Here is a 24,768-nt window from a genome sequence, read left to right as displayed (position 1 = left end):
CACAAGAAGGAGAGAAAGTGACAAACAAAGGTTTAAACACTGGTTTAATCAGCCAACATTAAACCTAATTTAAACATGGGAAAATAATATTGTTTGTCCACTTAGAGTCAAGCACACTATCTGTATAGGCAGCACTGATCCTTACCTTTTAAGTCACGTGTCTCCGATTTGCATAAAAATTTTTACAGTCCTGCATTGGGACTGGGATCGTACTCAAATCTCACAGGAGCAGTCGGTTTCAAGCACGAGTGGGCGGCTAAAAATAGACAAAGTGTACCACGAGCCGTTTTATTAAGTTGTGATTTTCAACAAGTTTGAATGTATTTCTTTGAAATGTGGCTCAGGGTTTTCTTCTGTTTTAAAGCTGCTATTATTCACAATATTATGACATTTCCATGTTTGTTTGCACACGTATTTGCACTTTTGATTGATTGTCAGCCTCAGTGTATTTGCGATTCAAAGCTGCGGCACATGACTACTCTTGCAAGGCTGAAACGACCTTGTAATTTCCCAAAATTAGAATATTCCTGAAACTCCAGAATTTTGTTCTAAGCTGATATTTTTGTTTTCGTGATGAACAAAATTTGATGAAAAAATTGCATTTGCTTCATTTTTTGATTTAAAATTTCATGGTAAAATATTTTCCATATTTTGTAGTATTGTGAAATTGAACTGTGTACTATTCAGACATACTCACTAGTTATCTTTTGCCATATGAGGGCTGAAATGTGGGCCTTTTTTTTAACCATCCAATACTCATTTTTTCTATATATATGTGTCCCAAATTACAGATCACGATTCATGTTGATAATGAGAAAAATCAGTGAAAATTTCAGGCTTTATGTTTAAAAGTGCTCAAGTTACTCAAGTTCACACCTGAAACTTGGTCGATGGATGAGTTTTCTAAAGAATATATGTTGAAAGCTTGCTAAATTTCACAGCACTCAGTATATATGTTCAAACTTTGGATCATAAATTGCAGCAGAAAATATTCTAAAGATTTGCTGACTCGAGATGGAATGACTCTAGAGTCTTTTAATCGCAGCAGCTGTTTCTGAGGAGGTCTGGGATTTGTGCCCTTTGACCTCTGTATAGCCACCACTGTCATAACTCTTAAAGCCTTCAGGTTATGTAAAGCTCTGGAAAGAGTGCTGAAGGCAGCACTTGGTAGCACTTACAAAGACATTAGTAGTCCATGGTGACCTACTGGTAACATAAACTGTGCTCTGAGATTGCTCATGCTTTTGTCTTCTGTTGAAAACATCTGAGCTCGTTTGTTTCGGACTAAACTAGAGACCAACTGTCTCTCACATTTGATAATGGCCCTCTCCTCCTCAAAGAAAGCTGAATTTCCATTAGCCCTTTTTGAAAACATTCCCATCCAGGTAGTTATGCACCACTTTAGCTTATCCAGAGACCATATACAGTCAGCGCTAACCACAGTTACAAAAACACACACACAGTAAGCAGCTCTGGCTTTGTGCTCCACACACGGCCAAGAAGGATACCAAATGAACTTGCTTTCCCACTGAGATTAGTGCAAATGCTCAAAGAATTAAAGCTTACCATCTCTAAGCTCCAAGCACGCACACACACATATACCAGAACAGCAATTCCAATAATGCTTGTCAAGTAACAATAGGACTGGATTGGCTCCAAAACAGTACTCATGCAAATAAAAGAGCAGCTTGACTTGTCCTTAGTGGTACTTCTGAGAAAAAGCAGGAGATTGGTATATTAATGATTCCCTCAAAACGCCCAGTGATATATTTCTTTCTTTCTGATATATGATATATTTTATGACCTGAAAGACTTACAGAGGGAATACCGTCATCCTGAGTTAACGTTAATGTAAGAATGCTATTCTTTTGCAAGTCAGTCCCAGTTTCTTCTGAGGGCAAATGGCTGTAGGTGCTTTATGTAAATTCCTTCCACAATTATGCTTCCATACTCACACGTTTACACACATGTGCTCTACATGTCAGGTAGCATTTTGTTGCTCTTACTGTAAATGGCATCCCACGCGACCCTGCCGTGCATTTGAGCGCACGTCTTTATATTCTCAGGAAATATTCTGACGAAATCCTTCAGAATTATGATTACCTCCCTCTCATGTCTTTCGTGCCCTCGAGGAAGACAATCTAGTTTCAACAAAACAAAATCAAATCTGTGAAGTCCCACTGTGAGATTATATCGCCTGAGTCTACAAGAAAATACCTGCAGTAGTTCAGTGGAAGTCTGTCTTGTGCAATCAAGGATGCATGATCGATATGCTGTTCTAATAATATAAACAAGCAGATTTCACAGTTCCTGATTACTTGTTTTTCTTTAATGCAAAGCATAACATGCTGAAGCATGCTTTTGATTTGTACACTGAAATCTTTCAATGTAATAATTGCGGTGGCTGAGGGTTTTTGAAATATAGTTGTTTAAGAAAGAAGAAGAAGAAGTAGAGTGCAAAAATGGCTTCCCTGGCTTAATCCAAAGGGAATATAATCCAATAAGTATATAATAGGTATAGAAGGTGGATTATACAACCTTATATGATTATTCTGTGCACATTTTTCTTCTTCAGTTTTCATCCTGATTCATTCTTTCACCCAATAAGGCTGTGCCCTTTTTGATGATATCATTGTTTTGGGCAACTATTTTTCTCCTCCTGACATGACATGCAGCTGTTAGTCATCCAAATCACACCTGTTGGCAGACGTTAATTATTGCACGACAGACCACTCTCTGCTCAAGATAAAACATGCCTGAAACATCTTGCCCAGGAGGTGCCTAGGAAGCAAGCCTAATCAAATGCCTGAAACACTTTAGTTGGCTCCTTTGGATGTGGAGGAGTCAACGGGTCTATTTCGAGTCCTACCTGGATGACTGAACATCTCACCCTATCTCTAAGGCTGAGCCCAGGAACCCTTCAGAGAAAGCTCAAGATGTATATTTCGATCATTACCCAGAGTTCATAGCCATCGATAAGGGTAGGGATGTAGATATACTCAGCCTTCTCTTCATCATAATGGACCAGTACAACATCTGCATCACTGTAGATCAGGGGTGCCCAATCCCAAGCTGTGTCCCAAAACGTCAGCTGCATCCTTCGGAGGACCCGGCCTTCGTGGTCTACGTGGGCCGGGTCCTTCGAAGACCGAGAAGGCCGGAAGTGCGAGGCTGTGAAATGGGACAGTCAGATTTGCGTCACCGCTGTGTCGGTGGAGTTTAATAAACTCGTCCGTCTGCTCCTTGCTATCTAAAAATATAACAGGACACTGGCGTAAATTCTCGACCGTCTCACACTTCTGTTTAATCAGTTTTCTGTTTAACGTTTATTCAGCTGTGTGAAAATCCCGGAGGAACCTGATGAATTAATAAAGTTTTATTTAATCTAATAACGTTGATCACAGCCAAACCGATTTACTCCGGAACAAATAAAACACCGAAAAAGGGTAAAAAATTTAATTTTTAAGTTATCCGAGTGACTTATATATCATGTTTAACCTGAGTAGCGAAAGAGCAGGGGTCTGAAAACGATGAAGCCGGGAGTCCGCTGCTCTCGCCGGCTCGAGTGACCATTGAACCCCCCGGCTTGCTATCGAGCGGGTGGGGTACAGACGTCTCCGAAAACGTCGGCACACTTTTGCAAATATGCGATGTCTTGATAAACCAAGCAGATATTTGAAATTTACACAGCTACTTTCTCGCCTGAAAATATTTTAAAAGTTTATTTTGTGACCCAGAAAGAATAATAAGACTAATTTTAAAACTCAGTAGCGGCCGCCATTGTTGGCAGCTGAAATTTGGCTGGGCCGCGCTATGAATTCTGGGATATGGTGGGCCACGAAGGACACACCCGACCCATCCTTCAAATTCGGGGAAATGAAGGACGCATTTGTCGGCCGCATTTGAAGGAGTCGACGAATTGGAACAGCCTTCGTCGCCTAGCTGTGATGTAATCGGCCTTCAAGTGCGGCCTCCGAAGGATGCAGCCGACGTTTTGGGACACAGAGCCAGTCCTTGAGAGCAAGATGCATCCCTACTCCAACACAGCTGAATCAAATGGTTTGATTACCTCTTCAGCGTGCCATCAAGTTTGGCAAAGGCCTGATAACAAGCCATTCATTTGATTCAGGTGTGTCGGAACAAGGATGCATCTAAAAGCTGCAGGATGGTAGCTCTCGAGGACTGGGATTGGGAACCTCTGCTGTAGATACTGCAGCAATCTGTCTGTCAATCTTCACCTTTTAGTTTTTGGTTACAAATTAAATGTGTTTATATCGTACATTTAATTTTTAGCTTATATACTTACTTCACTACGTAGATGAAGTGGTTCAGCTAGCTATAATTGAAGAAAGACTGTGGCTGAGCTTGCAGCTAGGGAGCCCCCGAGTGCATGTTACATAAAGAAATTACATTACAATACAAAAGGCAGAATCCCTTGGATTCTCTGTCAGACCCACCTATTGCTCATCACATCTAAATTCACATCTGAAAACACTTCAGACTTCACTAATGCATGATACCACAGGGCTACATCCATCTTTTATTTACAGTCTACAAGCCTTTATGCTCTGCTGACTTTAGCTTTATATTTAGTGCACAGACATCATACAAATATAAATATCCTCATCTGAGTCTAGGCAAACTGATACTTCCGTAAATATATGTATGCAGCCATATTTTGAAGAGTATAATATAAATGGGCTAAACATTGATAGGGGTGTGGAACTAAAACAGGTATAATTTAAGCTGTTTCCAAAAATAATGTGATTTGTCCCAGTGCCTTTTTTCAGATAATTAAAAACCTAAGTTATGAAAATAGCTTCTGTCAACAGCTTCCATCTGACCCCCTTCCGCCAAAACTGCTAGGATGTAGAGGATTTTCTAATTTCATGCTCTTGTTCCCATCTTAGGGAATTTAACTAAAACCTCTCAAGGAAGCAAACAACTTAGCAGAACCGACTTAATGTTCATTTAACCTCAGTTGCTCAGTGAATAAAACTAAGACGGAAGTGAAATTCAAAACTGGGCAAAAACGAGCGAAAAGAGCAACTAGTGTGCACGAAAAGTGCTAAAAACCACCGGGCAAACTTTGCCTGATCCCCAGGAGTAAATCAAAAAGACACAGCGGATTAGTATGTTGGTGCAAAGCTCCTATTGACCTAGAAGTGTGTGCGTTCATCACAACAAAATTGGGAAGCAAATTCATGTGTGCATTTTGTGCACATGTGTGTGTGTGTGTGTGTGTGTGTGTGTGTGTGTGTGTGTGCTCTTTGTGTAAGACTGATTAAGCTCCAATCATATCAGTGCACCTAATCCCTTTACACAGACCCTCATAGTTCAGACTGACTGCTCAACATCCATCCCAGTCAAGCTCCTCACAGTGAAGTCCCTGCAACAGGATGCACAACATATACATTTAGGATAAAAATAGAGCTTTGAGCAAGGGCAGGCAAGTGGGATGTTGACAGGAGGTATAAAGAGTGACTGAAAAAAAAACCCTGGAAGATGGTGCAGGTGCGTGGGATATGAAAAGTTTAGCCAAAAAAGAAAAAGGCAAGATGGAGAACTGCCAGTGCCTTCAAGAAGCCACCGCCCAATGGGTGACATTAAGCCCTAATCAGCTGCTGACACGCAAACACACACATAGATATACGCACAGAAAGACAGAGTGTGTTTTCAAATCAGGACCGGCTACATATTTATCCCCAAATGGTTTTGCCAGGTGCAGTGGGTTGGCAGAAGTTAAGTTTATTTTATTTTTTTCCTTTTTTCCACCAAAAAACACACATACCTCTTATCTCCCTTAAACAGATGTGCATGTTCCAGTTTCTTCATGACAAACTCATATACCCTGGCAGTGACATGTTTCACTGGGAGCATTTGTGTGTGCCTGAGAGAGAGTGACGGGGAGCGAGAGAGAGACGGCGAGTATGACTGTGCACGATTGCAGCAGCTCTCATTTCACGACAGAGCTCTCACCAAAGCCTTTTATGCAGACCCCTTTACAAAGCCCCTTCATCCACGCATACACACACATTCATCAAAAACCTTGTATTCCATTTTCCAAGACTGCAGCTCCCTGCACATCTTGATTGCACCTTTACAGCTCGGACCGTCTGGCTCTCTCACATATAAACAGCCACAAAGTCCAAGAAAGCACTTGAATCAAGCAAACCAGCAATCAGGAACACATTTCCATGCCTTTTATTCTGTCCCTGCACTTTGTCTCTCATTGATCTTTTTCTGTATTCATCTACAAATGATGAATAGAAATAAACACAGAAGCGGGGCAGAACAAGATGCAAATGGGGTTTTTGAATTAACATTTCGAAAAAAGTTATGGGGATTTTTTTATTCTTTAATATAAACTTAGCTCAACAGGTAAGGAAATTTGTATTTGGTTGTGTATTTCATTTCTGTAACAATGCTTCTTTGATATAAATCTTTTACCATTGGAAAGCCTGTTTATGTCCTCTTAAGTGGTACTGCATTTGTAAGAAAAATACAACTGTGGGTTGAGCTGCATAGTTGCATATGTAAGATGCCTGTGAAAAACTTGCCAAATCTTCTCTGTCAATGCCAAACAGGTTATTCTGATACTGACTCTTGTTTTGAGCTTCTGGTACCCCTGGAGCTAACAATCAAGTGCCTGACTGGTACCTGATTAACAGTACCTGCTACAAGCATGCCATATTTGACTGATCTGGATAGGGCTTGTGCACAGAGAAACTTCAAGCATTTGTTCTGCAAAACCAAGTTGTAGCGTCGTTTGGAGTGAGCCATAGTACATCTCCAAATTGAAGGCCAGTTTCCATACAACAGAGGATGTCAGAGGCAGACCGCAAAGTGGTTGTTCTGAGAAGATAATACCACAATGTATTTAAGGAGTAATAACAATCAGTTGGGTAGATGAAACATTGAAATTGCTGCTTACTAAGATTAAAGAAATTTAACACAACAACTGAAAATAATAACGTCTCAGCAACTTAATAAAAATCTGTTTGTCTTGAATTTAAAAAAAAACAACAACTCTCTACCATCTATTACAGATGTTTAATTCAAATAATATTAAAATGTAGATGAAATTCTCTAAAAATGAATTATCAGTTTTATATACCTGCAAAATTCCCCACATATGTCAGTTTTATTCAGCATTAATAAATTAGCAGAGTAAACTAGAAATTGTTTCAAAGTAAGTTTAGTTAACTCCCAGTGTAACATTATTGGTGCTGTGTCTCTATTATGTTATTTATGCCCTTTTGTATTGAAGCTGTTCTGGATTCAGGTTACAGGCCTACTGTTAGCTAGCTAACGTTAGCATGCTAACCGACTAACTCTCAGGTCTAGGTTAGCTATTTTGTTGATAAGAAGCAGAGCCTGTGCATGTTGTATCGCAAAAGTTTGTTGGTTTTCTCTTTTCTATATACTTTTATTAACCTGTCTACTTGACATAACAGACCGTCCAGCAGAAGCTATTTTGAGAGAAGTTGGAACTTAAACTCAGCAAGGTAATGTTAGCTAAACTTTGCAAGGTATAAATTGCTAATCCTAGCTAAAATTAATATAACAGCTTTCTAATCTAAGAATAATCTAATTTACATGTGTTTAGTTTTTAAATACTAATAAATTAATGTTTCTTGCCACCTATTATTTGTGTCAAAATCATTTAATTAAAGACATGACCACAGGCAGTATGGACTGCATGGCTTATTAAAGCTGCACAAAAAGAGATGTGTTTGTGTCACTGTAGTGTGATGTTAAATTCACACCACTAAGTAATGCCTGAAATATTTTTTTAGGTCAGTGAATAACCAACCCAAAACCCCTGTGGCAAAAGGATTCATTTTTTTAGCTACTGGGTTGAATCTGATTACATTTATTTGTCTTTGAACAGTAGTCTTAGAGGTGATGCAAGATCAAGGTGTGAAGGTGAAAGATATTTGATCTGGGTGGTGGGAAGCACAGAATTTGGCTTAGAAGAGGAGAACTGAGTCAGAGGTAGATGAAAAGGGCACACAATCAAACAATGCACATATTTACACAATGTGCCCTTTATATTGAAGACAACAATAGAGCAGGGCCTGGGGATACAGGATTAAAAGACCTGGGATGATAAAGAGTGCTCGGAGCTCAGCCTTTGAGGGATTATTTCTGTCAATGGTTTTGCCCTGATAAGTCCACTCCAAGCTCTCTAGTAATGGCTCTAAATCTGTTGTATTTGCTTCTGTTTTTAGCCTTGAGTCAGGCCTATGACTTGCCTTTACTATTTCAGGTTTTTAAGTGTGTTTTACATAGACATGATCTATCCTATGTCTCAGAGTAATTTCATTTTGTAACATATCAGTCAAATAGTGTGCTAATTTGCACATCCCAGTCAAAGCTTAATTACTATAACAATCAGTCCCATACCAAAGGATATTCTGTTTACAATGAATTGAAAAAATGATCAAATCTTCATATTTGACAAACAGCAATTAATTCAGCAATTTAATCAGTTATTTGCTTAAAATGAAATTCACGTCACAGTCCCTTATGTGTAAACTACACAACAAAATGCCATCAGCTGCACTCAACAAGCTGTGGAAATTAAACAACCAGCTGAGTAGCTGTGTGTCAGTAAAGGGAGACAACGATGCTGCAGATATATATTCCATAATGACGGGTTTCTGATGGAGTAACTGTTTATAGAAAGATTAGGGGGTTTCCCTCTTTAACCCTTTGGGCACATCCTGTGTGATGGATGACTGATTGCTTCCTTTTGACAGCCACACAGATGGCCCTTCTTACAAAATATATATGTTCAGACTGTTCAGTCATCTACCCCTCTGAAATCTACAGGAAATATTGCAAGGATATGTTTGGGGGTTTTCCCCGAATGCGGATGCAAAAGGAAAAAATGAGGTACTGATATTTTTCAAATGTGTTGTAGTCCCTTTTTTAAGTGGGTTTTATTTTCTCAAGCATGGAATTGTGCTTATGTGCATAGTCACCCTCACAAAGACCCATTTCCCAGCTGTCAATTACTACATTTCATATTATAATGGGGGGGCTTTTTTGCGTTTTGGATTGCTGGTTATGCAAAACAGATAATTTAAAGGTTCTAAAATATTAAACATGTTGCCGGTATCATATCTTTAAAACAGCAGTGATAAAATTGATCAGTATTTGGAGCATTCGACACATTAGCGTTGCTTACTTTAGTCTTCTTTATATGCTCCATTTTGTCCATTTTGGTTTTACATATTTTCATTTATGATTTATTCCAGCATAGTAACATGATTCTGATTAAGTGAACATTTGAGAGCAGCAGAGCTGGCTGTGTTATCATTTCAGATTATATTCTTATGTTTTCAGTGTTCAACTACTTCTTTTCCCACCATCCTCCTCAGATCTAAAGGAAAGCCCTGAGTTATGTAAGAATGGACTGATTTATAACCTAGTTTCTCGCTACATATTTTCATATGCAGCATAACTCATTTATTCTGCTTATTTTGTTCTGTTCTAGTTTCCCTACTGATGATTAGGACTGCAGATAATGTACTTATTTAATGAATCTTGTTAATTCCTAAGGGTGATTGTCATTACAGGGGAAGAGACCTTACATTTTTCTTTTGTTGTCTTTGTGTACTTTATGTGTTCCTTCAGCATTGTGTTTGTGGTTTGCAGGCTATCATGGAGAGCAGAAAGAGGGCAGCAGCTTCTTCCAACTCTCCAAGTTTGGTTTTCTGGTCCTCGTCGTTCCCACGGCAACCAGCCAGGGTCCTAATTGTGGAGGCGCTGCCGCCCCGATGGTCAGAGACCCGCACAGTTCTTTGCGATGCTCTCGACAACTTCTTGTCTCTGGCCTCTAGTCTGGATGGGCCCTGTAGGATACCTCTACTGAGCCTGTATGCCGTCAGCAGGCAGCGGGAATGTCTATTGCCACTTGTGGTAAGATGGATAAAAGTGTAATATTCCTGAAAGCAGTGCAAAACACATTATTTCTCTCCTATAATTGCTTTTTCTTTCATACATAAATATCAGCCCTTTTCCTGCTTTGCATTCTGTCATCCACATTATCTCCCATTTTTATCCATTTTTCATTCCCTGTCACTTTTGTTATTTTAGCAAGTTCGTGGTAACTTCGCCAGGCTGCATTCCTGTGTTGAAGAGCTGAGGTCTATTCCAAGTGAAGGTTGTATCAGAGGAGCAGCCGCGGGAGCTGATCTGCTGCGACAGGCAGTGCTGGACAGTCTGCAGCAGTTTAAACAGTACATCAGACACACCAGCGCTGGCAGTCAGGCCGGCAGCAACATCTCTGTGGAGGTGAGAAGCGACACTTCACAGCAAGAAATGAATTTCTATGTAAAACTGCACATTTGTACAAGTCACAGGGACTGGGTAGCGAGCTCCTCTCAGAGACCACTCTTACCATTGACTTAGGAATCAGCCCCACAGTACAAAGCAGAGAGCAACTATCCTGATCATCTTCCAAAGAAACACACATGTGTGAAAGCTCTGTCTTTATAGTGAAAGAAGACACAAACACCGTACACACTTCTGTAACTTTTAGTGAATAATTTAACTTTGGTTTTCATTTACAGTTGGCAAACAGCTTTTAGAAAGGGTGTCACACACAGCCTGTTTAACTTTGCTGATGGTTAGTGGAGTAATAAACACATATAAAGCCTCTAACTATCTGCACAAAGAGGTTAACAGGCTCTTTCAGTTACTATTTTCAAAAAATTGCTTAGTAGGTTTGTAAGTGCTGATCGATTATACTGAACACACACTGCTAGAGAGCCAGTTAGATCTGTGGTATAAGAGTACCCTGGTAACTGTTACAGTAAATACAAAGCATTAAACCATAATCGTGTTTCTTGTCCTCAAATTCCACTTTGTAGCACAGAAATCTGAGTCTAAATAGTTCTAAATGGCAACAGAAGTGGAGATGCTGGGGATTGAACCCAGGACCTCATACATGCGAAGCATGCGCTCTACCACTGAGCTACATCCCTTATGAGGCACAGGGAGCATGTTGATCATAAAAGCTTTATGAGATTCATCAGCGCTTTCTAAGTAGGAGAACACATTGAGAAATTTCCATCGAAACCGAAGCATTACCTGCGGCAGGTAAATTACTTCTTTCCATCCCCTGAACTGTCAATTAGATCTGTGAGGAGAATAATAGGCACAGTTTTTCATGTTTTTTCATTTACATATTTTTCTTTCTCTGCAGTTGTTGTCACTGGATTTCTTTTTTTTTTAACTTTATCTTCATTTTCATTATCAAGGATAATCTTTTCAGCTGCAGACCAGCTCACGCTAAATAGATCCCCTTTGGATATTCAAGATAGAGGTTCCACTCATACCTATTAAATGAGCTCCAATTCAGTGTATTAAGCAGCTGCAAAAAACAGACTGAACAAGGCAATCTCATTAGCATGTCTCTGTTAACAACCCTCTGCTAATGGCTCTTCATGTTTTATATGAAACAGTGCACTTAAAATAAGCCTGTCCACATATGAAATGGAGCAAAAGAGCTACTATTTATCTGCTTGTTAACCATCTCTGTAGAAAGAGGACATCGCAAAAAGCTTTAGTAGTTTCAGTGTTTCCCCATTTGAAGGGGAAATCGGATCAGGTACTTAACGCCAGTGTACGAAATAGTGAAGCCAGTTTCCTTAGTGAGCTTCGTGCAGTCAGTTTCAAAAAGTAAATCCTCTTGTATCCTGTTGTATTGACTCATTATTGAACAGTTAAGTGTAACATTACAAGTTTCACTAAAAGCTCATATCTGCTGCTGAAGTTCATAGATCCGTTCAATTCTATTAATGTTGTGTAATGTTTTTTGCTAATGGTATGCAAAAACATGCAGGCTCATAACGCACCGCAGAAAACATTTTTGGTGTCACCAAGTGATAGTTTATGGCATGTGTTCACTCTCACTTTAACAAATTAGATGCTTTCAGCTCACTGAAAACATCTAATTTGTTAAATGTACGGGTCAGGCCGGCAGTCAGCCAGTAAGAACTGTGGTAGCTGCTGAACATTGTGTCCTCTGGACACCAGGCTGTAGGTTGTTGACGAGATTTTGTAAATTCCAGCCAGCTTTTTATGAGGCACTGGACAGATGATTGCACTAAGACCCACTGCTTCCAAGGGTAGGAGATATGAATAACGCTGTTAGGAGACAGTGAAGGAAAAAACAGAAGCATGGCCCTTTGCATGTGTGTCTGTGTGTGCCTTGCTAGCCCACCAATACAATGCATGTTTTCATTCAGATACATGACGCTTAATGCATGCATGTGTTCTCCTTGAGCAGCAGTTTCCATCCACTTTTTCTAAACAGCCGGAAGCCGAGAGCAGCTCTCATCAATAACCGAAATACAATCATCATTTCCTGCTACTGTTAATGTGATTCAGTAGAATGCTAAATGTCAGCCTAGCATTATTTTATCTTTTTTCCCCCATTAGGCATGTAAATGACACAGAAAACTAATTTCATCTCTTCCCATGATCACATTTTTCTGCTTATTTTAAGTTGCTGTCTTTAGTCCAAATGTTCAGCCGAAATCTTCATTATTAAAAAGATAACGGATGAGTAAAAACATTTTAAAACGTATTACCAGTAGTTTTGTTCATTTACAGATAATGAGAGCTCAGTTAGAGAAAAAAAATAAATTAAAGGGATAGCTCGCTCCCAAATCGAGTTGACATGTTTTCCCTCTTGGGCTGTGATGCTGTTTATCTGTTTAGATTGTTTTGTTGTGTTTTCCAGTTTTATCTGCTGTAGAATACCGCCTTCCCTTGAATATAACAGGACCTGAAGGCATCTGCTTTGGTGCTCAAATACATTTGAAAATCTCAGCAGTAATGTCTCTCTCTAGAAATCTTGAGTAACCCAGTTACTCACAAAGACCCTCAAACCTTGTTCCATACAGAACCCAACATTACAGGTCATTCAGAGGGGAAGCCATTAATCTTCACATCATCTTCAAATGAAAAGCCATTAATAAACTCAGATGAGTGACTAGCTCAGGATTTCTGCAAAGAGACAGTTTTTAAAATATTTTTTGTCAAGGTGCAGTATTGTGCAAAAATGTTGAACTGCCCTCACTTCTTTGTGTTTTTGTAAAACAAATGCGAGGTAGTTTACTGAAACATGCAAATAGAGATACAGAAATGCAACTCTAACAACTTGAAAGTCAGTGTGTGATGTGACCATCTTTGTTCTATAACACAGTGTGAACTGTCTCAGACAAGTGTTATTGCAGTTTCTTGAAGTAGTCTTCAGGAATACTTTTCCAAGGTTTTTAAAGGACATTCAAAAGTCTTCTTTTAATGTTGGCTGACTTTTGTTCTGTTCTTTCCGGCACTACCTCAATAATGTTGAGGTTCAGGCTCTGTGTATGCTAATCCATCACTGATAGTAGTCCATAGTAGTAGTTTTATGTTTTTCCATCAAGGTATGTTTTTACCTATAATGTAGGCACTATTCTATCATTATCCTTCTTCTGAAATATTGACGATAGTTTGAACCAAACATGTGGATTTATCAGCTGTTGCTTCTGATTTTCAAACCAGTTTATGTGTAATTTAGCATATCTAAGTCTTTTCTAGTTGTTTCCCTTCCTTAAATTGGGATTGGCTTCTTGACAGCCACTCTTCCACTGAAATTAGTTCGTATGAGGCTTCAGTGAATTGTAGATCGAATAACACAAGGACCAGCTGTATCTCTTAGGTCGTTTATCAGGTTCAGCTCTTGAGTTAGTTGCCTTTATATGATTGAATGAGTGTTAAGAGGCTTAACACATAACAAAAACTTAGAGATACAGTACATACAGTCATACACCTTTAGAGTGTCTTTAAATGTAGAGTTGAGTATGCATGTACCACTTTCCTTTTGGGCTGACATTGTTTTGTATCTAGTGGTTGTGACATCATATGTTCATTTTAGTAACTGTAATTTACTGCATGTCATGTCCCCAAACTCCCAACAGACACAGCACTGTCAGACATAAAGAATGCTTTGTTGTGGTGTTGCTGTGTCCTGTGACTCTGATATAATCCTTCATAAAACCAGCTGGAACACTTCAAATACAGAAAGGTTTTGGAAAAGAGTTGTGGCAAAGAACATCAATGTGGCTTGCTAATGAAAAGTGATAGTGTTTGTGTAGTGTGGTTGTGGAAGAGCAGCGAATGGGTTACATCATCGCAAGACATCACAGATTAATTGCAGCACACTTGAGTTGAAGTAGTGTGAATGGCATGGATGTCATTCTCATCAGTCAGCGCATAAAACAAGTAGTGGCCAGAATATTGTGCAGTGTGGTTTAAAGAAGCATTAAGAGGGCACCTCTCAGTTCTTTTTGAGCCTGATGACTTTTTTGCACTGTGTTGCATTGAGGTCAGCTTGCCCCTTGACATTGGAAACCTAATGAAATGTCTATGTCTGTGCTCCTGGGAGCAATATTTGTGCTGCTTCCCCAGGTTACTCTGGTGACCAGCCAGCCAGGCCGTAGCATTGTTCATCAGCTGGAGATGGGGCTCAAAGATGCTGACTTGGTTTCACTGAAGCGACTCCTGGTAGTGCAGATCTACAGTACAGGAGACTGGGGCCAAGACACTCTCTCACCTGAGGCCGCCGCACCCTCAGAGACTGAAGGTAGGAAATACAAATACACACACAAAACACAAGACTGGAACATGCACACACACTCAGACCCACACAAATTGAGACTGTAGGGTCATTAAAGAGGAGACAGGCTGTCAGCTGTTACTGCAGGCTAACCAGGAGTGCATGTAACTCAGTTTAAAACAACAAGCAAAAAGCATTAACAAACACTCAGTCCTCATGAAGTCTGTTATCTATTTCCAAAGCAGACTTGACTCCTCCGCACTTTCCACATATCTCCCCCCCCCCCCCCCCCCCCCCGTGCTTTCTTAATCATGCTCTGCGAAGCTGTGTAGCACTGACCCATTTATAACACCCTATTTTTACTATTTTTTTACTGTTTTCAGCATATCTGCGCGCCACACTCATCACATATGTCACGGTTTGTATAACTTGGCTACAATCCAAACATTTGCCAGTCCTCTCTTAGAGAGCCTGATTTCATAATCACATGTCATGTTTTTTAATTACACGAAGGTTCAAGTGATGTGGTTTGGTTTGAGTAAGTAGAGGGTGCAATGAGGGCTGCGTAGGAATAAAGGGGTGAAAAGGGAGAAGAACAGAAAGTGAGAAAGAAACATCCAAGTGGGAGCAAATAATGAGGACTGAGGCGTTTCATATAAAACTATTTGTGCATCGTCTGTTTATTCCTTGATCATAAATAGTTATTTGTATCTGTGGAGAAAATGACTTAGCAGACTTTAAGATTGGGTTGTTTTTTTCTCAGAAGTGTGTGTGTGTGTGTGTGTGTGTGTGTGTGTGTGTGTGTGTGTGTGTGTGTGTGTATGAGAGAGCGATGCTGGAAACATTATACTAATGATGTTTCAGAGGAGACAAACTGTATTATGCAAAATCCACTCTCATTGTTCTTGAACATAATTAAGTGTCCCCACTGTGTCTAGAGGCCCAGAAGTCATGAGAAAGTTTCTTTGCTTTCTCCATAGATCAGAATATGTGTCTCTGAATGAGCCATTCAGATTTTGAGCGGCTTTTAACGTTAAAAGGGGATAACCACAGCTCCTGACTGCCAAAGAGAGCTCTTAAATCATAAATAAACAGATGCAGTTCGCCATTGTTATTTTCTTGCTGGAGTAGTGTTCTGTTAACTTTGTTGAACATACAGCCTGCAGGTCTGAACTAACCCATCAAAGAGTAGAGTCTGGCCCTCTGGATGGATTTGCAGAGTGTGAAGATTGGAGAAGGAAGGTGTAATTTTGGACTTTCAACTGTAATTTGCACCAGAAAGCATGTTCCAAGGTGTTAAGAATGGATAGCATAGAAAACATCATGTTGCCAATCATCTGTCTGAATCATAATCAGTTTTATAGCCTTAAATTACCTATAATACCACAAGATAAAAAACTTGCACGGTATGTACCACCGACAGTTAGAGGAAGTGGCTGACATCCAGAAATCCTACCAGTGGCTGGACAAAGCTGGACTGAAAGACAGTACAGGCACTAATCATGCCAGCACAGGAACAAGCTCTGAGCACAAGATCCATAGAAGCTGGGGTCTACCACACCTGGCAAGACCCCAGGTGCAGGCTGTGTAAAGATGCCCCTGAGACAATCCAGCACATAACAACAGGGTGCAAGATGCTAGCAGGCAGGGCATACATGGATCGCCATAACCAAGTGTTCAGCATAGTATACAGAAACATCTCCCGAGGTCAAAATGGGAGACGCCCCCTAGGGTGGTTGAGAATAATTGAGCTAAGATCATGTGAGACTTCAAGATACAGACGGACAAAATGGGGATGGCTAACCAACCGGACATAGCGGTGTTAGGCAAACAGAAGAAGACAGCCATAGTGATAGATGTAGCCATACTGAATGACAGCAACATCATGAAGAAGGAACACAAGAAGCTCGTGAAGTACCAAGGGCTCGGAGAAGAGCTTGAGAAGATGTGGAGGGTGAAGGTAACAGTGGTCCCAGTGGGAAGCGGAGCACTAGGACTCCCAGAGATCTCTGTTCAGAAGAGCGCAGTCCTAAGAACAGCTGAGATACTGCACAGGATCCTCAAGCTAGAGGATAGAGAGAAATTCAACCTTCATATTTTTAACATTTTCAGAGTTCCTCATGGTATACAGGGCTGAAACAAAATTCTGTACTTCCTATTTTATTCTTACTTTCAATTTCATACATTAAATTTGTACTTGATAATTGCTTCTAATTGCTGATAATGGACGCTCTGCGGTCCTAGTTTTATTGGATTTATCCTCGGCCTTCGATATGGTAGATCACAACATCTTATTAGCGAGGCTTGAGCATACTGTAGGCATTAAAGGTGTTGCCCTTGATTGGTTTAAATCATACCTCTCCAATAGGTTCTTCTCTGTCAACCTGGGCACTTGCTCTTCCTCCGCTGCACCTGTCTGCTGTGGTGTGCCTCAAGGATCTGTGTTAGGCCCTATTCTTTTCTCACTGTATATGCTCCCTCTAAGTGCAATCTTTGAGAAATACCGCACCGCTTTCCACTGCTATCATTTGAACTAAATGATGATCTTGCTTTGTCCTTCCATTGTTTCCAAGAGTGCATGCGCGAGGTCAAAGAATGGCTCCTAGCAAACTCTCTTATCCTAAATGATAAGAAAACTGAAATCGTGGTATTTGGCAGCAACGTTCCTCGTGGCCAACTTCGTGAAGCCTTTGGTTCCCTTACCAGCTCCCTTTCTGACACTGTTAGCAATCTGGGCGTGTTGCTTGACAGCTCGTTCAAACTCGATAAACAAGTGTCAGCTGTAGTCAGATCTAGTTTCTACCAACTCCGTCTCATCTCTAAGGCTAGGCAGTATGTTCTGCATAAGGACCTGGAAAAGCTCATCCACGCCTTTGTGACCTCAAGGCTGGATTACTGCAACTCACTTTATTTTGGTCTTCCTTCTGCCCTCCTTCATAGACTGCAGACAGTCCAAAATGCTGCGGCACGCATTCTGACCAGAACTGGGAAGTTTGCCTGTATCACTCCTGTTCTAGCTGACCTGCATTGGCTACTCATAAAATACCGCATCCAATTTAAAATACTGCTGCTTACGTTTAAAATGACCAACAACACAGCACCGAGCCACCTCAAGGAACTCCTTAAATCGTATGTTCCTGCCAGAGCATTAAGATCATCTACTCAGTTACTCTTGGTGCAGCCTAGATCTCGGCTGAAGTCTAGAGGTGACCGGGCGTTTGCCCTGGCTGCACCAGAGTTGTGGAATAACCTTCCGATTGTGATCCGGACGTCCGATTCTATCCAATCTTTTAAATCACGGTTAAAAACCTATTTGTTTAATCTCGCCTGTCCTGCTTGTTAATGCTCGCACCTGACTCTTAGACTTACTCTATTTTTTCTTATACATATTTTTTATGGCTTGTGCTTTTATTATGTTTTTATTTTGATATGCATTTTATATTACCCCTGTGTATTAGTGGCATTGACCTGTGAGTATATTTGATACTTTGCTAAGGCCTTATAATACTCGTGTTACTTCTCTGTCTCTTATGTTAAGCACTTTGGTATACCGCTGGTTTTTAAATGTGCTCTATAAATAAAGATTGTTGTTGTTGTTGTTGATGATATTCAAAACTAGGATATATCCCATGATATTGATGGAAGTTGGATATAGAAAAAAATCTTGTTTACCAAAAACAAGATTTTGACTTATACATGTTATACTAGCATTTGAAATGTAACTTCTTGTAAACGTGTACAGTGTTATACATACCCTTTAACTCATTCGAGACAGTTGTATCAGTTATGCAATGCTGCCTGCAAAACTGCTCTTATACCTGATCCCCTGCTACAGCTTTTATATAATATCTAAGGAAAAACGTTGTTGCTTTGTTCCATTAGTCCTCGTGAGAGCCTTTGCTCCCCATGGAGTCAATGTTAGCGTGAAGCGGCCTTTAAAAAAACAGAGGTACTTAGTCCTTGCACAGGCAGTCAGGTGAAAGAGAGGATAGTGTGTTACATGTGCGTTTTTTAGAACTAAAAGTATTTAGAATAAAATATTGAGGAACCACAAAATAAGTGTCCCTGAATCAGTGCCTCAAGTACACATTTTTTTGTGTTTTTGTGTTATTGTATTTGTAGATCAATATGCGGGGGCACTCATTCCGATCTCTCCCCTGTATCTAATCAAACAGCAATGCCATTCAACATAGAGATGTTTGGAAAGAGCCTTGGAGATGTGGTTTTGTAGTTACTGCAGTCTGATGATTGACTTTGATGAGGATGCCACTGGGAATACATCACTGTGTTCCTCCGCAGTGTTGTTGAAGTGTTTATAGCACAGAGTGTTTGAAACATGACAGTCACTCTAACTTGATGATACTACGGCTTCCATCATCAGAGATATATCAGTACCAGTGGTCCTCCTAGACCTTTGATGTCCCACAAAAAGCTGTTAGCATTCATTCTTTCCATAGTAGAGTGGGCAGGATTGTTGAAACCCTAATGTCTGCACAGAGTTATTGGTTCCACTAGTTCGTAGTGGTTCCACTCTTCTGTGCATTTTGATTGTTGTGCAATCACGCTTAAAGAGCTTGTTTGACTTATTTTATTTGTTTTAATTAAAGAACTTGAAAGGGGCTTGTAATTCCCAGCTCATTCAACAGTTCCATATCTTTATTCTTAGACTCGACTAGAGTAGCTTTCCATGATTCATTTAGAAATAATCTTTATATATCTTATACTGTGCCTTGGTGCATCCTCTTACTTCATCCTCTGTCTTAAATAAGTTGTTTCAACACCCTTCAGCTGCCTTTTAGACCAGAATTCTTTTGATTGGCTGCTCGTCATAAACAAGAAGATTAGAACAGCGGGTGGAGCTTATGTACCTGACGCGACCATATTAGGGATATGTGCTGTAAATGACATCATATTGATCCAGTAGGAGAAAACCACAGATTTTTGAGCCTGACCTCATTATTTGAGACTCCGGCCAAATTTAATATGAACATCTATTGTAACAGAACATACAGTACAATAATTTATTTAAATAAAGCAAGAGAGAGATTATAATACATCACATGCTCTATTTGTATGATAAACTTTGACATGAATGTGTTACATTTTAGTCTCTTACTAACAGGAAAACCTCAAATGTTTTGGATAAGAGTCAGCCAGTACAGAAAAGGGAATGGGGTCAGTGCTTCATCCAAGAGCTACACTGACCTCAGAGTTCATCTGGCTGAAAAACCAAAGCAGGGTTTAATCAAGACATAAGAAGTCTGGGTGTCTAGCCAGTATGAATTCAACTCACATTCACTGGATGCTCTAAGAGGTCCAAATTGTGTTTAGTCAGTCTGTTGAACACCCTAGTGGAAGCGTGACAGGTTGATTGCTGCTCTGACACCTTTGATGGGGTCTAACCCGCAGTAGTAAATGCAGAGCTGCTCAGATGTGACACACAGAGAGATACTGCTGCTGTACCTTTTCAGTTATTAGTCGATTTCTTTTGTCATTTCTCCATTTTCAGTTACAAAAAGCAGTGTGCGGCTAGACACCGGCCCCGCTTCACAAACATTTTTGGAAGCCGTGTTGATACTCTTGAATCTGGGCGCATCATTCAACACCAGACAATTTGGTTTAGCTCTGTTTGTGTTTGTGTGTGTGTGTGTGTGTGTGTGTGTGTGTGTGTGTGTGTGTGTGTGTGTGTGTGTGTGTCAGTTATTTATTCCACAGAGTGAGGCATAGTGCAGGAAATGGGTGGGATATCCATTTTTCTTTTGTACAAAGTAAAACAAAAACCATAACTATTTTTTTCCCTCTGTCTCTGTTTCGCTTGTCATTCTAACTTGTTGTCTTATATCATGTCTGAAAGGGCATGCGGCAGATTTATACTGTCATTTTCTGTCTGTGTGCATTTGTGCCTGAGAAGCAGTATTTGTTATTATTATATCTGACCTTACAGATGAAAAATCAGCTCTTAATGGAGTTGTTAAGATTTCTCACCTTGACACTCAATTTCAAACATAATTTTTAAGTGTTCCAGATTTTGTTTGAATCTCTCTTACGAGCACTTTTTAATTTGGTTTTACAGTCAAGGTTAGGAGAGGGCCGAGTTAACGGTCCTCACAAAAATGAAAGTATAGATATGTGAGTGTCTGTAAGCCAACGCCTTGACGAGCATCCGGTTTTTGTTGAAACTCCACCGATGTGTCCTTAAATGTTAGGTCTGTTCTGTAATTTTACAGCTGAGCATCAGGGAGACGATACAGAAATGGGTCACGGAGTGAGACAGAGACAGGGATGATTATGGCACCAGTGGTTTTGGTTTCCTCTTCAAAGCTAAGCAGCAACATTGTTGACTGAAACAGAGTCAACAAGCTGTCCCACTCTGAATGCAGCTGCTCCTAAGGGATAGTCAGAGATAGTCAGGCGTGAAAACTAATTATTTCTGTGCTGATTGATGAGCGAAAAATTATATGGCATTGTTTAGCTGTATTCAAACACATCTCATCCTTTGTCATTCGTCTCTGCAAAATAGTGCATCAATCTGATGCACTATTTTGTGATGTCAGATGTCAGTTTATTATAAATGTTATGCATTACATTAAAATCTAGTGAAGTGTGTGTTTTAGATTGAGACATTAAAAGGTGTTTATCATTGGCAGTATCAATCTGATTTTTATTAAATATGATTGTAATTGTAAACTTGACATTTAAGTTGACATTTTCTGCAAACCATATTTCCAGCTGCATTTTCAAAGTACACACACAGGATAATGAAAGCAAAATCAGATGGTTGTTTCCTTTGTGAAAGGCTGCTTTTTTTTTTAATCATTTCATTCACTCATAAACAGTCTAAAAGGGCCTTTGTGTTATAATTCATTATAATACTGATGTCAGAATTTGATGAAAGTATCCTAATTTATGTCACTCATCAATTTAACCTCCATTCAACAATTTAAAACTACAACTGTGCTCACTGAAGCTGTACCTGAGCGAAATGGTGCATTGACAATATAGTGTAGCTTGACAGTATTGTCCATTCAATCCAATTTCCACAGGTGTAAATCGAGTACCTAGCCTTTACAAGCATCTGTGAAAGAATGGGTTGTTGTTCACTGAATTTGAGCTGCGATGCTGTCAGGTCGTGAAATTTCTTGTAGGAGAAGGAAACCCCCGACTGAGACAGCGTGTAATATACGTGCAGGAGTTGCAGTACCAGCAGGGGGAGATGATATATTTAAAGCCACGAAGGTCTGAAGTACATTCCAGGATCCTTAATCACCAGAAATGATTAAGCTAGATGACTAATATGTATTTACACATAAATGTGTTCTTAATGTCTGTTTAAAGCTTTCCTGTGGTTATTTTAATTTTGGCTTGAAATAAAATATTTTTTCCTTTACTGTTACTGCAGCTTACTGCAGCTTACTGCAACTTCTGCGCGCGTGTCCATTTCACGTTTTAGAAAGGCAAAGCGTGAAAAGAACACGGTGGACCGGTGTGTCTATTACATGTTTTGCTGTCATACTGGGTTGAAAGCACACTGCTGTTTGTGTCTTATCTCTGTTTTCTAGTTACTAGCATTAGCGCTACTCTGCTAGCCTGCGACACTGTCTCATTTATATGCATTACGCTTTTTTCCTCTACTGTCTGTCTTTGAAATATGAAAGATTGTCATTTTTTTCCATTGAAGTTTCTATCTATAAAAGACCTGGACACATGCCTGGCTACATACTCTTCCTGCAATTGATTCTTATAGTTGGATTTTTGATCAAACGACAACTGTTGCTAAGCTGCATGCTAGGCGTGGACAGATTGATCCAAATGTCAGTAATATCGATGCCAACATTGGTATTGGTGTCGAATCAGTACTAAAGTGACCAGCTTGATGATTTAGTTTGTTTCAATGTTTCAATACATTGTTTGCGTTTCATGAAAAAGTAGCTCTGTCTGTGCAAACACAGCTCCTCTCATGCTGGCACTTTATGCTCCGCCCCCTCCTTCCGGCTCCGATGTGTTTTGCTGATGTGCGGTCGCTCAGCTGCACTGAAAAAACACATGTGGGCTGCAGAGTGAGAAAGAGGAGCATTGTGTAGAGAGACTTTACAGCTGTTAATGAAAACAGTGCAAACAGCAATATATGTATGAAAGAAATTTCATACTTTGTCAACACTACTGATTTATTAAATACATTTTTATTTTCCCCAAAACAGGCCACAAAAGAAACAAAGGAAGAGGGAAATCCTTTAGACACACCTAGACCTCCACACAGAGGTCAGAGGTCACTGACAGAGTCCTGTCAGAGATACACAGAATATCCAGGTAGCTCATTTAGTGGCAAAAGTAATGTTTCAATCATGACTCTTCAACATTAGTTAAGGTTAGTTACCACAGTGTTATTGGTCATCATAACTGTTACTTTACCAGACTGACTACCTATAAAAAAAACTGCAGTCAGACATTAAAATAATATATTCAACCCATATGAAACATACTACATAAATTATTTTAATGAAATTGAATAAAAAAGAAAAATACTTCAAACTTGAAGTATGAATATGTCTGAATATAATACCCTTTTATGGTGACTGTCAAGTTATTTTTATTTATGTAGCACATTAGAAGTTGATCTAAAGTGCTTTTCATGCAAACACATTAATACAGCAAAACACACTCACAGTAGAAAACGAAATTCAGACATCTAGTTGTCATTAAAATATATCCACATGAAGTATATTGATGATGCAGACTTCATAAATCATGGCCCACTGCTCTCCCCTGCATACACTGCTTTTATAACTTAGAAGTAGGAGTATCTGTGATAACCAAATTGTATTTTTTGCAGTATCATACACCACTGCAACTACACAGAGAGAGAAGCAGAATGGTGGTATCTTGTAGAATATGGGTTACAACTGACCATTCAAAGAGGTTTCAGTAGAGGGAAAGTCTGATGAGGAGGCTGAAGTCTGCCAAAATAATATAGTATGTGACATGTTTTTAAAAACATGTTTGCTAGTACAGTATTGTACAGGACTCCCTCTACCAAGACTCAAGCATGTATTTTGGTTGGGTGTCCAGATGCCAGTTAATCTAAATGCCTCTTTGGCAGCAGAGCAAATATCCTCCAGTTTGGCTGAGCTGAAATTGTCATTTTCACATTATGAATTATTAGAGGCACTAACAGACAGATGCTCTGCTCCTTTGCAGAGGAGAAATGGTATGTAAATCCATTTCAGTTTCAAGTGTAAGGTCTTCACACACCTACCACAACAAATCCCTGTGAATATTTTGTGTGTTTAAAGGATTTTTCGCACTCACCTTTCTTAATGTAGTAGTTCGAACTGACCATTTATTTTTATTGCACGAATTAGCAGCATTTAGTTTTGCGAACCAAGCCGGATTTTAATGATTTTTTAGATCCGAATCCAATCAGATCACTGCATTTAGCTCATAACTCAAATCGCTTACCAGGCGTGAATATACGGTGAGATGAAACTAGTAAAAAAAAAAATACTATTTTATCTAAACTACTTTTTAGAGCATGCAAAGCTCATGTGAACACACAACAAGTAACAACCAATTACAAGAGAGAAGATTCAAATCAACCAATTAGATGTAAAGATTAAATGAATTGGCAGCTAAAGTTAACATATTGATTGCATTCTGTGTAACTGACAGCAAAATCTTGGTAAATTGCTTCAGCACCACCCGCAAGATACTGATTGTAAAGTTAGAGGAGCAAGTTGTAGCTACAAAAACTGTCCTGAGAAAGTTGCTCTATAGACCTGTGGGGTGTTTCTGTTTGTGTTCCTAGCTTTAAAAACATGTCACAGATGCAAGGTAAAAGCTAAAAAGCCTTGATCAAATTATAATGGGTCTACATAAAGCTGTTAGATGGCACTCCTCTCACTCAAGTGCCTGCAGAGCAAAAGGCTCAGGATGTTGGCTTTGTGAACAACGTTGTTTAAGAGAAAACACATTTTTGTTTAGTAAAGAAATCATCATGTCATCCACGATAATACCAGAATAATTTTTTACGTACTATATAAATGTTACATCGTAATACCATTGCTATAGCAACACCATCTATGTTCCCGAATGTGTGCAGGAACGAGAAGAGCCTGCGCTTGTCTCCAATGACGTTTAGTACCTAAAAAGGA

General features: G+C 39.6%; 1 protein-coding gene and 1 non-coding gene across 4 annotated transcripts in view; one reads left to right on the top strand and one right to left on the bottom strand.

Moving 5' to 3' along the window:
* The first annotated feature begins 7,265 nt into the window (after positions 1 to 7,265).
* The window catches only part of m1ap (meiosis 1 associated protein), a 57,126-nt gene continuing 39,623 nt past the window's right edge, over positions 7,266 to 24,768 (top strand). For 2 of the 3 annotated variants that reach the window (XM_004554307.3, XM_004554306.3), the window contains exons 1-4: positions 7,272 to 7,508; positions 9,667 to 9,930; positions 10,108 to 10,305; positions 14,473 to 14,647. In XM_004554307.3, the coding sequence (XP_004554364.1) occupies positions 9,673 to 9,930; positions 10,108 to 10,305; positions 14,473 to 14,647 (631 nt within the window). In that variant the 5' untranslated portion in view covers positions 7,272 to 7,508; positions 9,667 to 9,672. Of the gene's footprint in view, positions 7,509 to 9,666; positions 9,931 to 10,107; positions 10,306 to 14,472; positions 14,648 to 24,768 lie in introns of all 3 variants that reach the window. The other variant, XM_076881905.1, reaches the window with a different exon arrangement.
* On the bottom strand, positions 10,926 to 10,997 carry trnaa-cgc (transfer RNA alanine (anticodon CGC)). The gene has a single exon. It is a non-coding gene; the product is annotated as a tRNA-Ala (tRNA).

This window comes from Maylandia zebra, linkage group LG3 (genome assembly GCF_041146795.1).
Source record: "Maylandia zebra isolate NMK-2024a linkage group LG3, Mzebra_GT3a, whole genome shotgun sequence".
NCBI lineage: Eukaryota > Metazoa > Chordata > Actinopteri > Cichliformes > Cichlidae > Maylandia > Maylandia zebra.
This window is presented reverse-complemented; position numbering and strand designations above follow the sequence as displayed.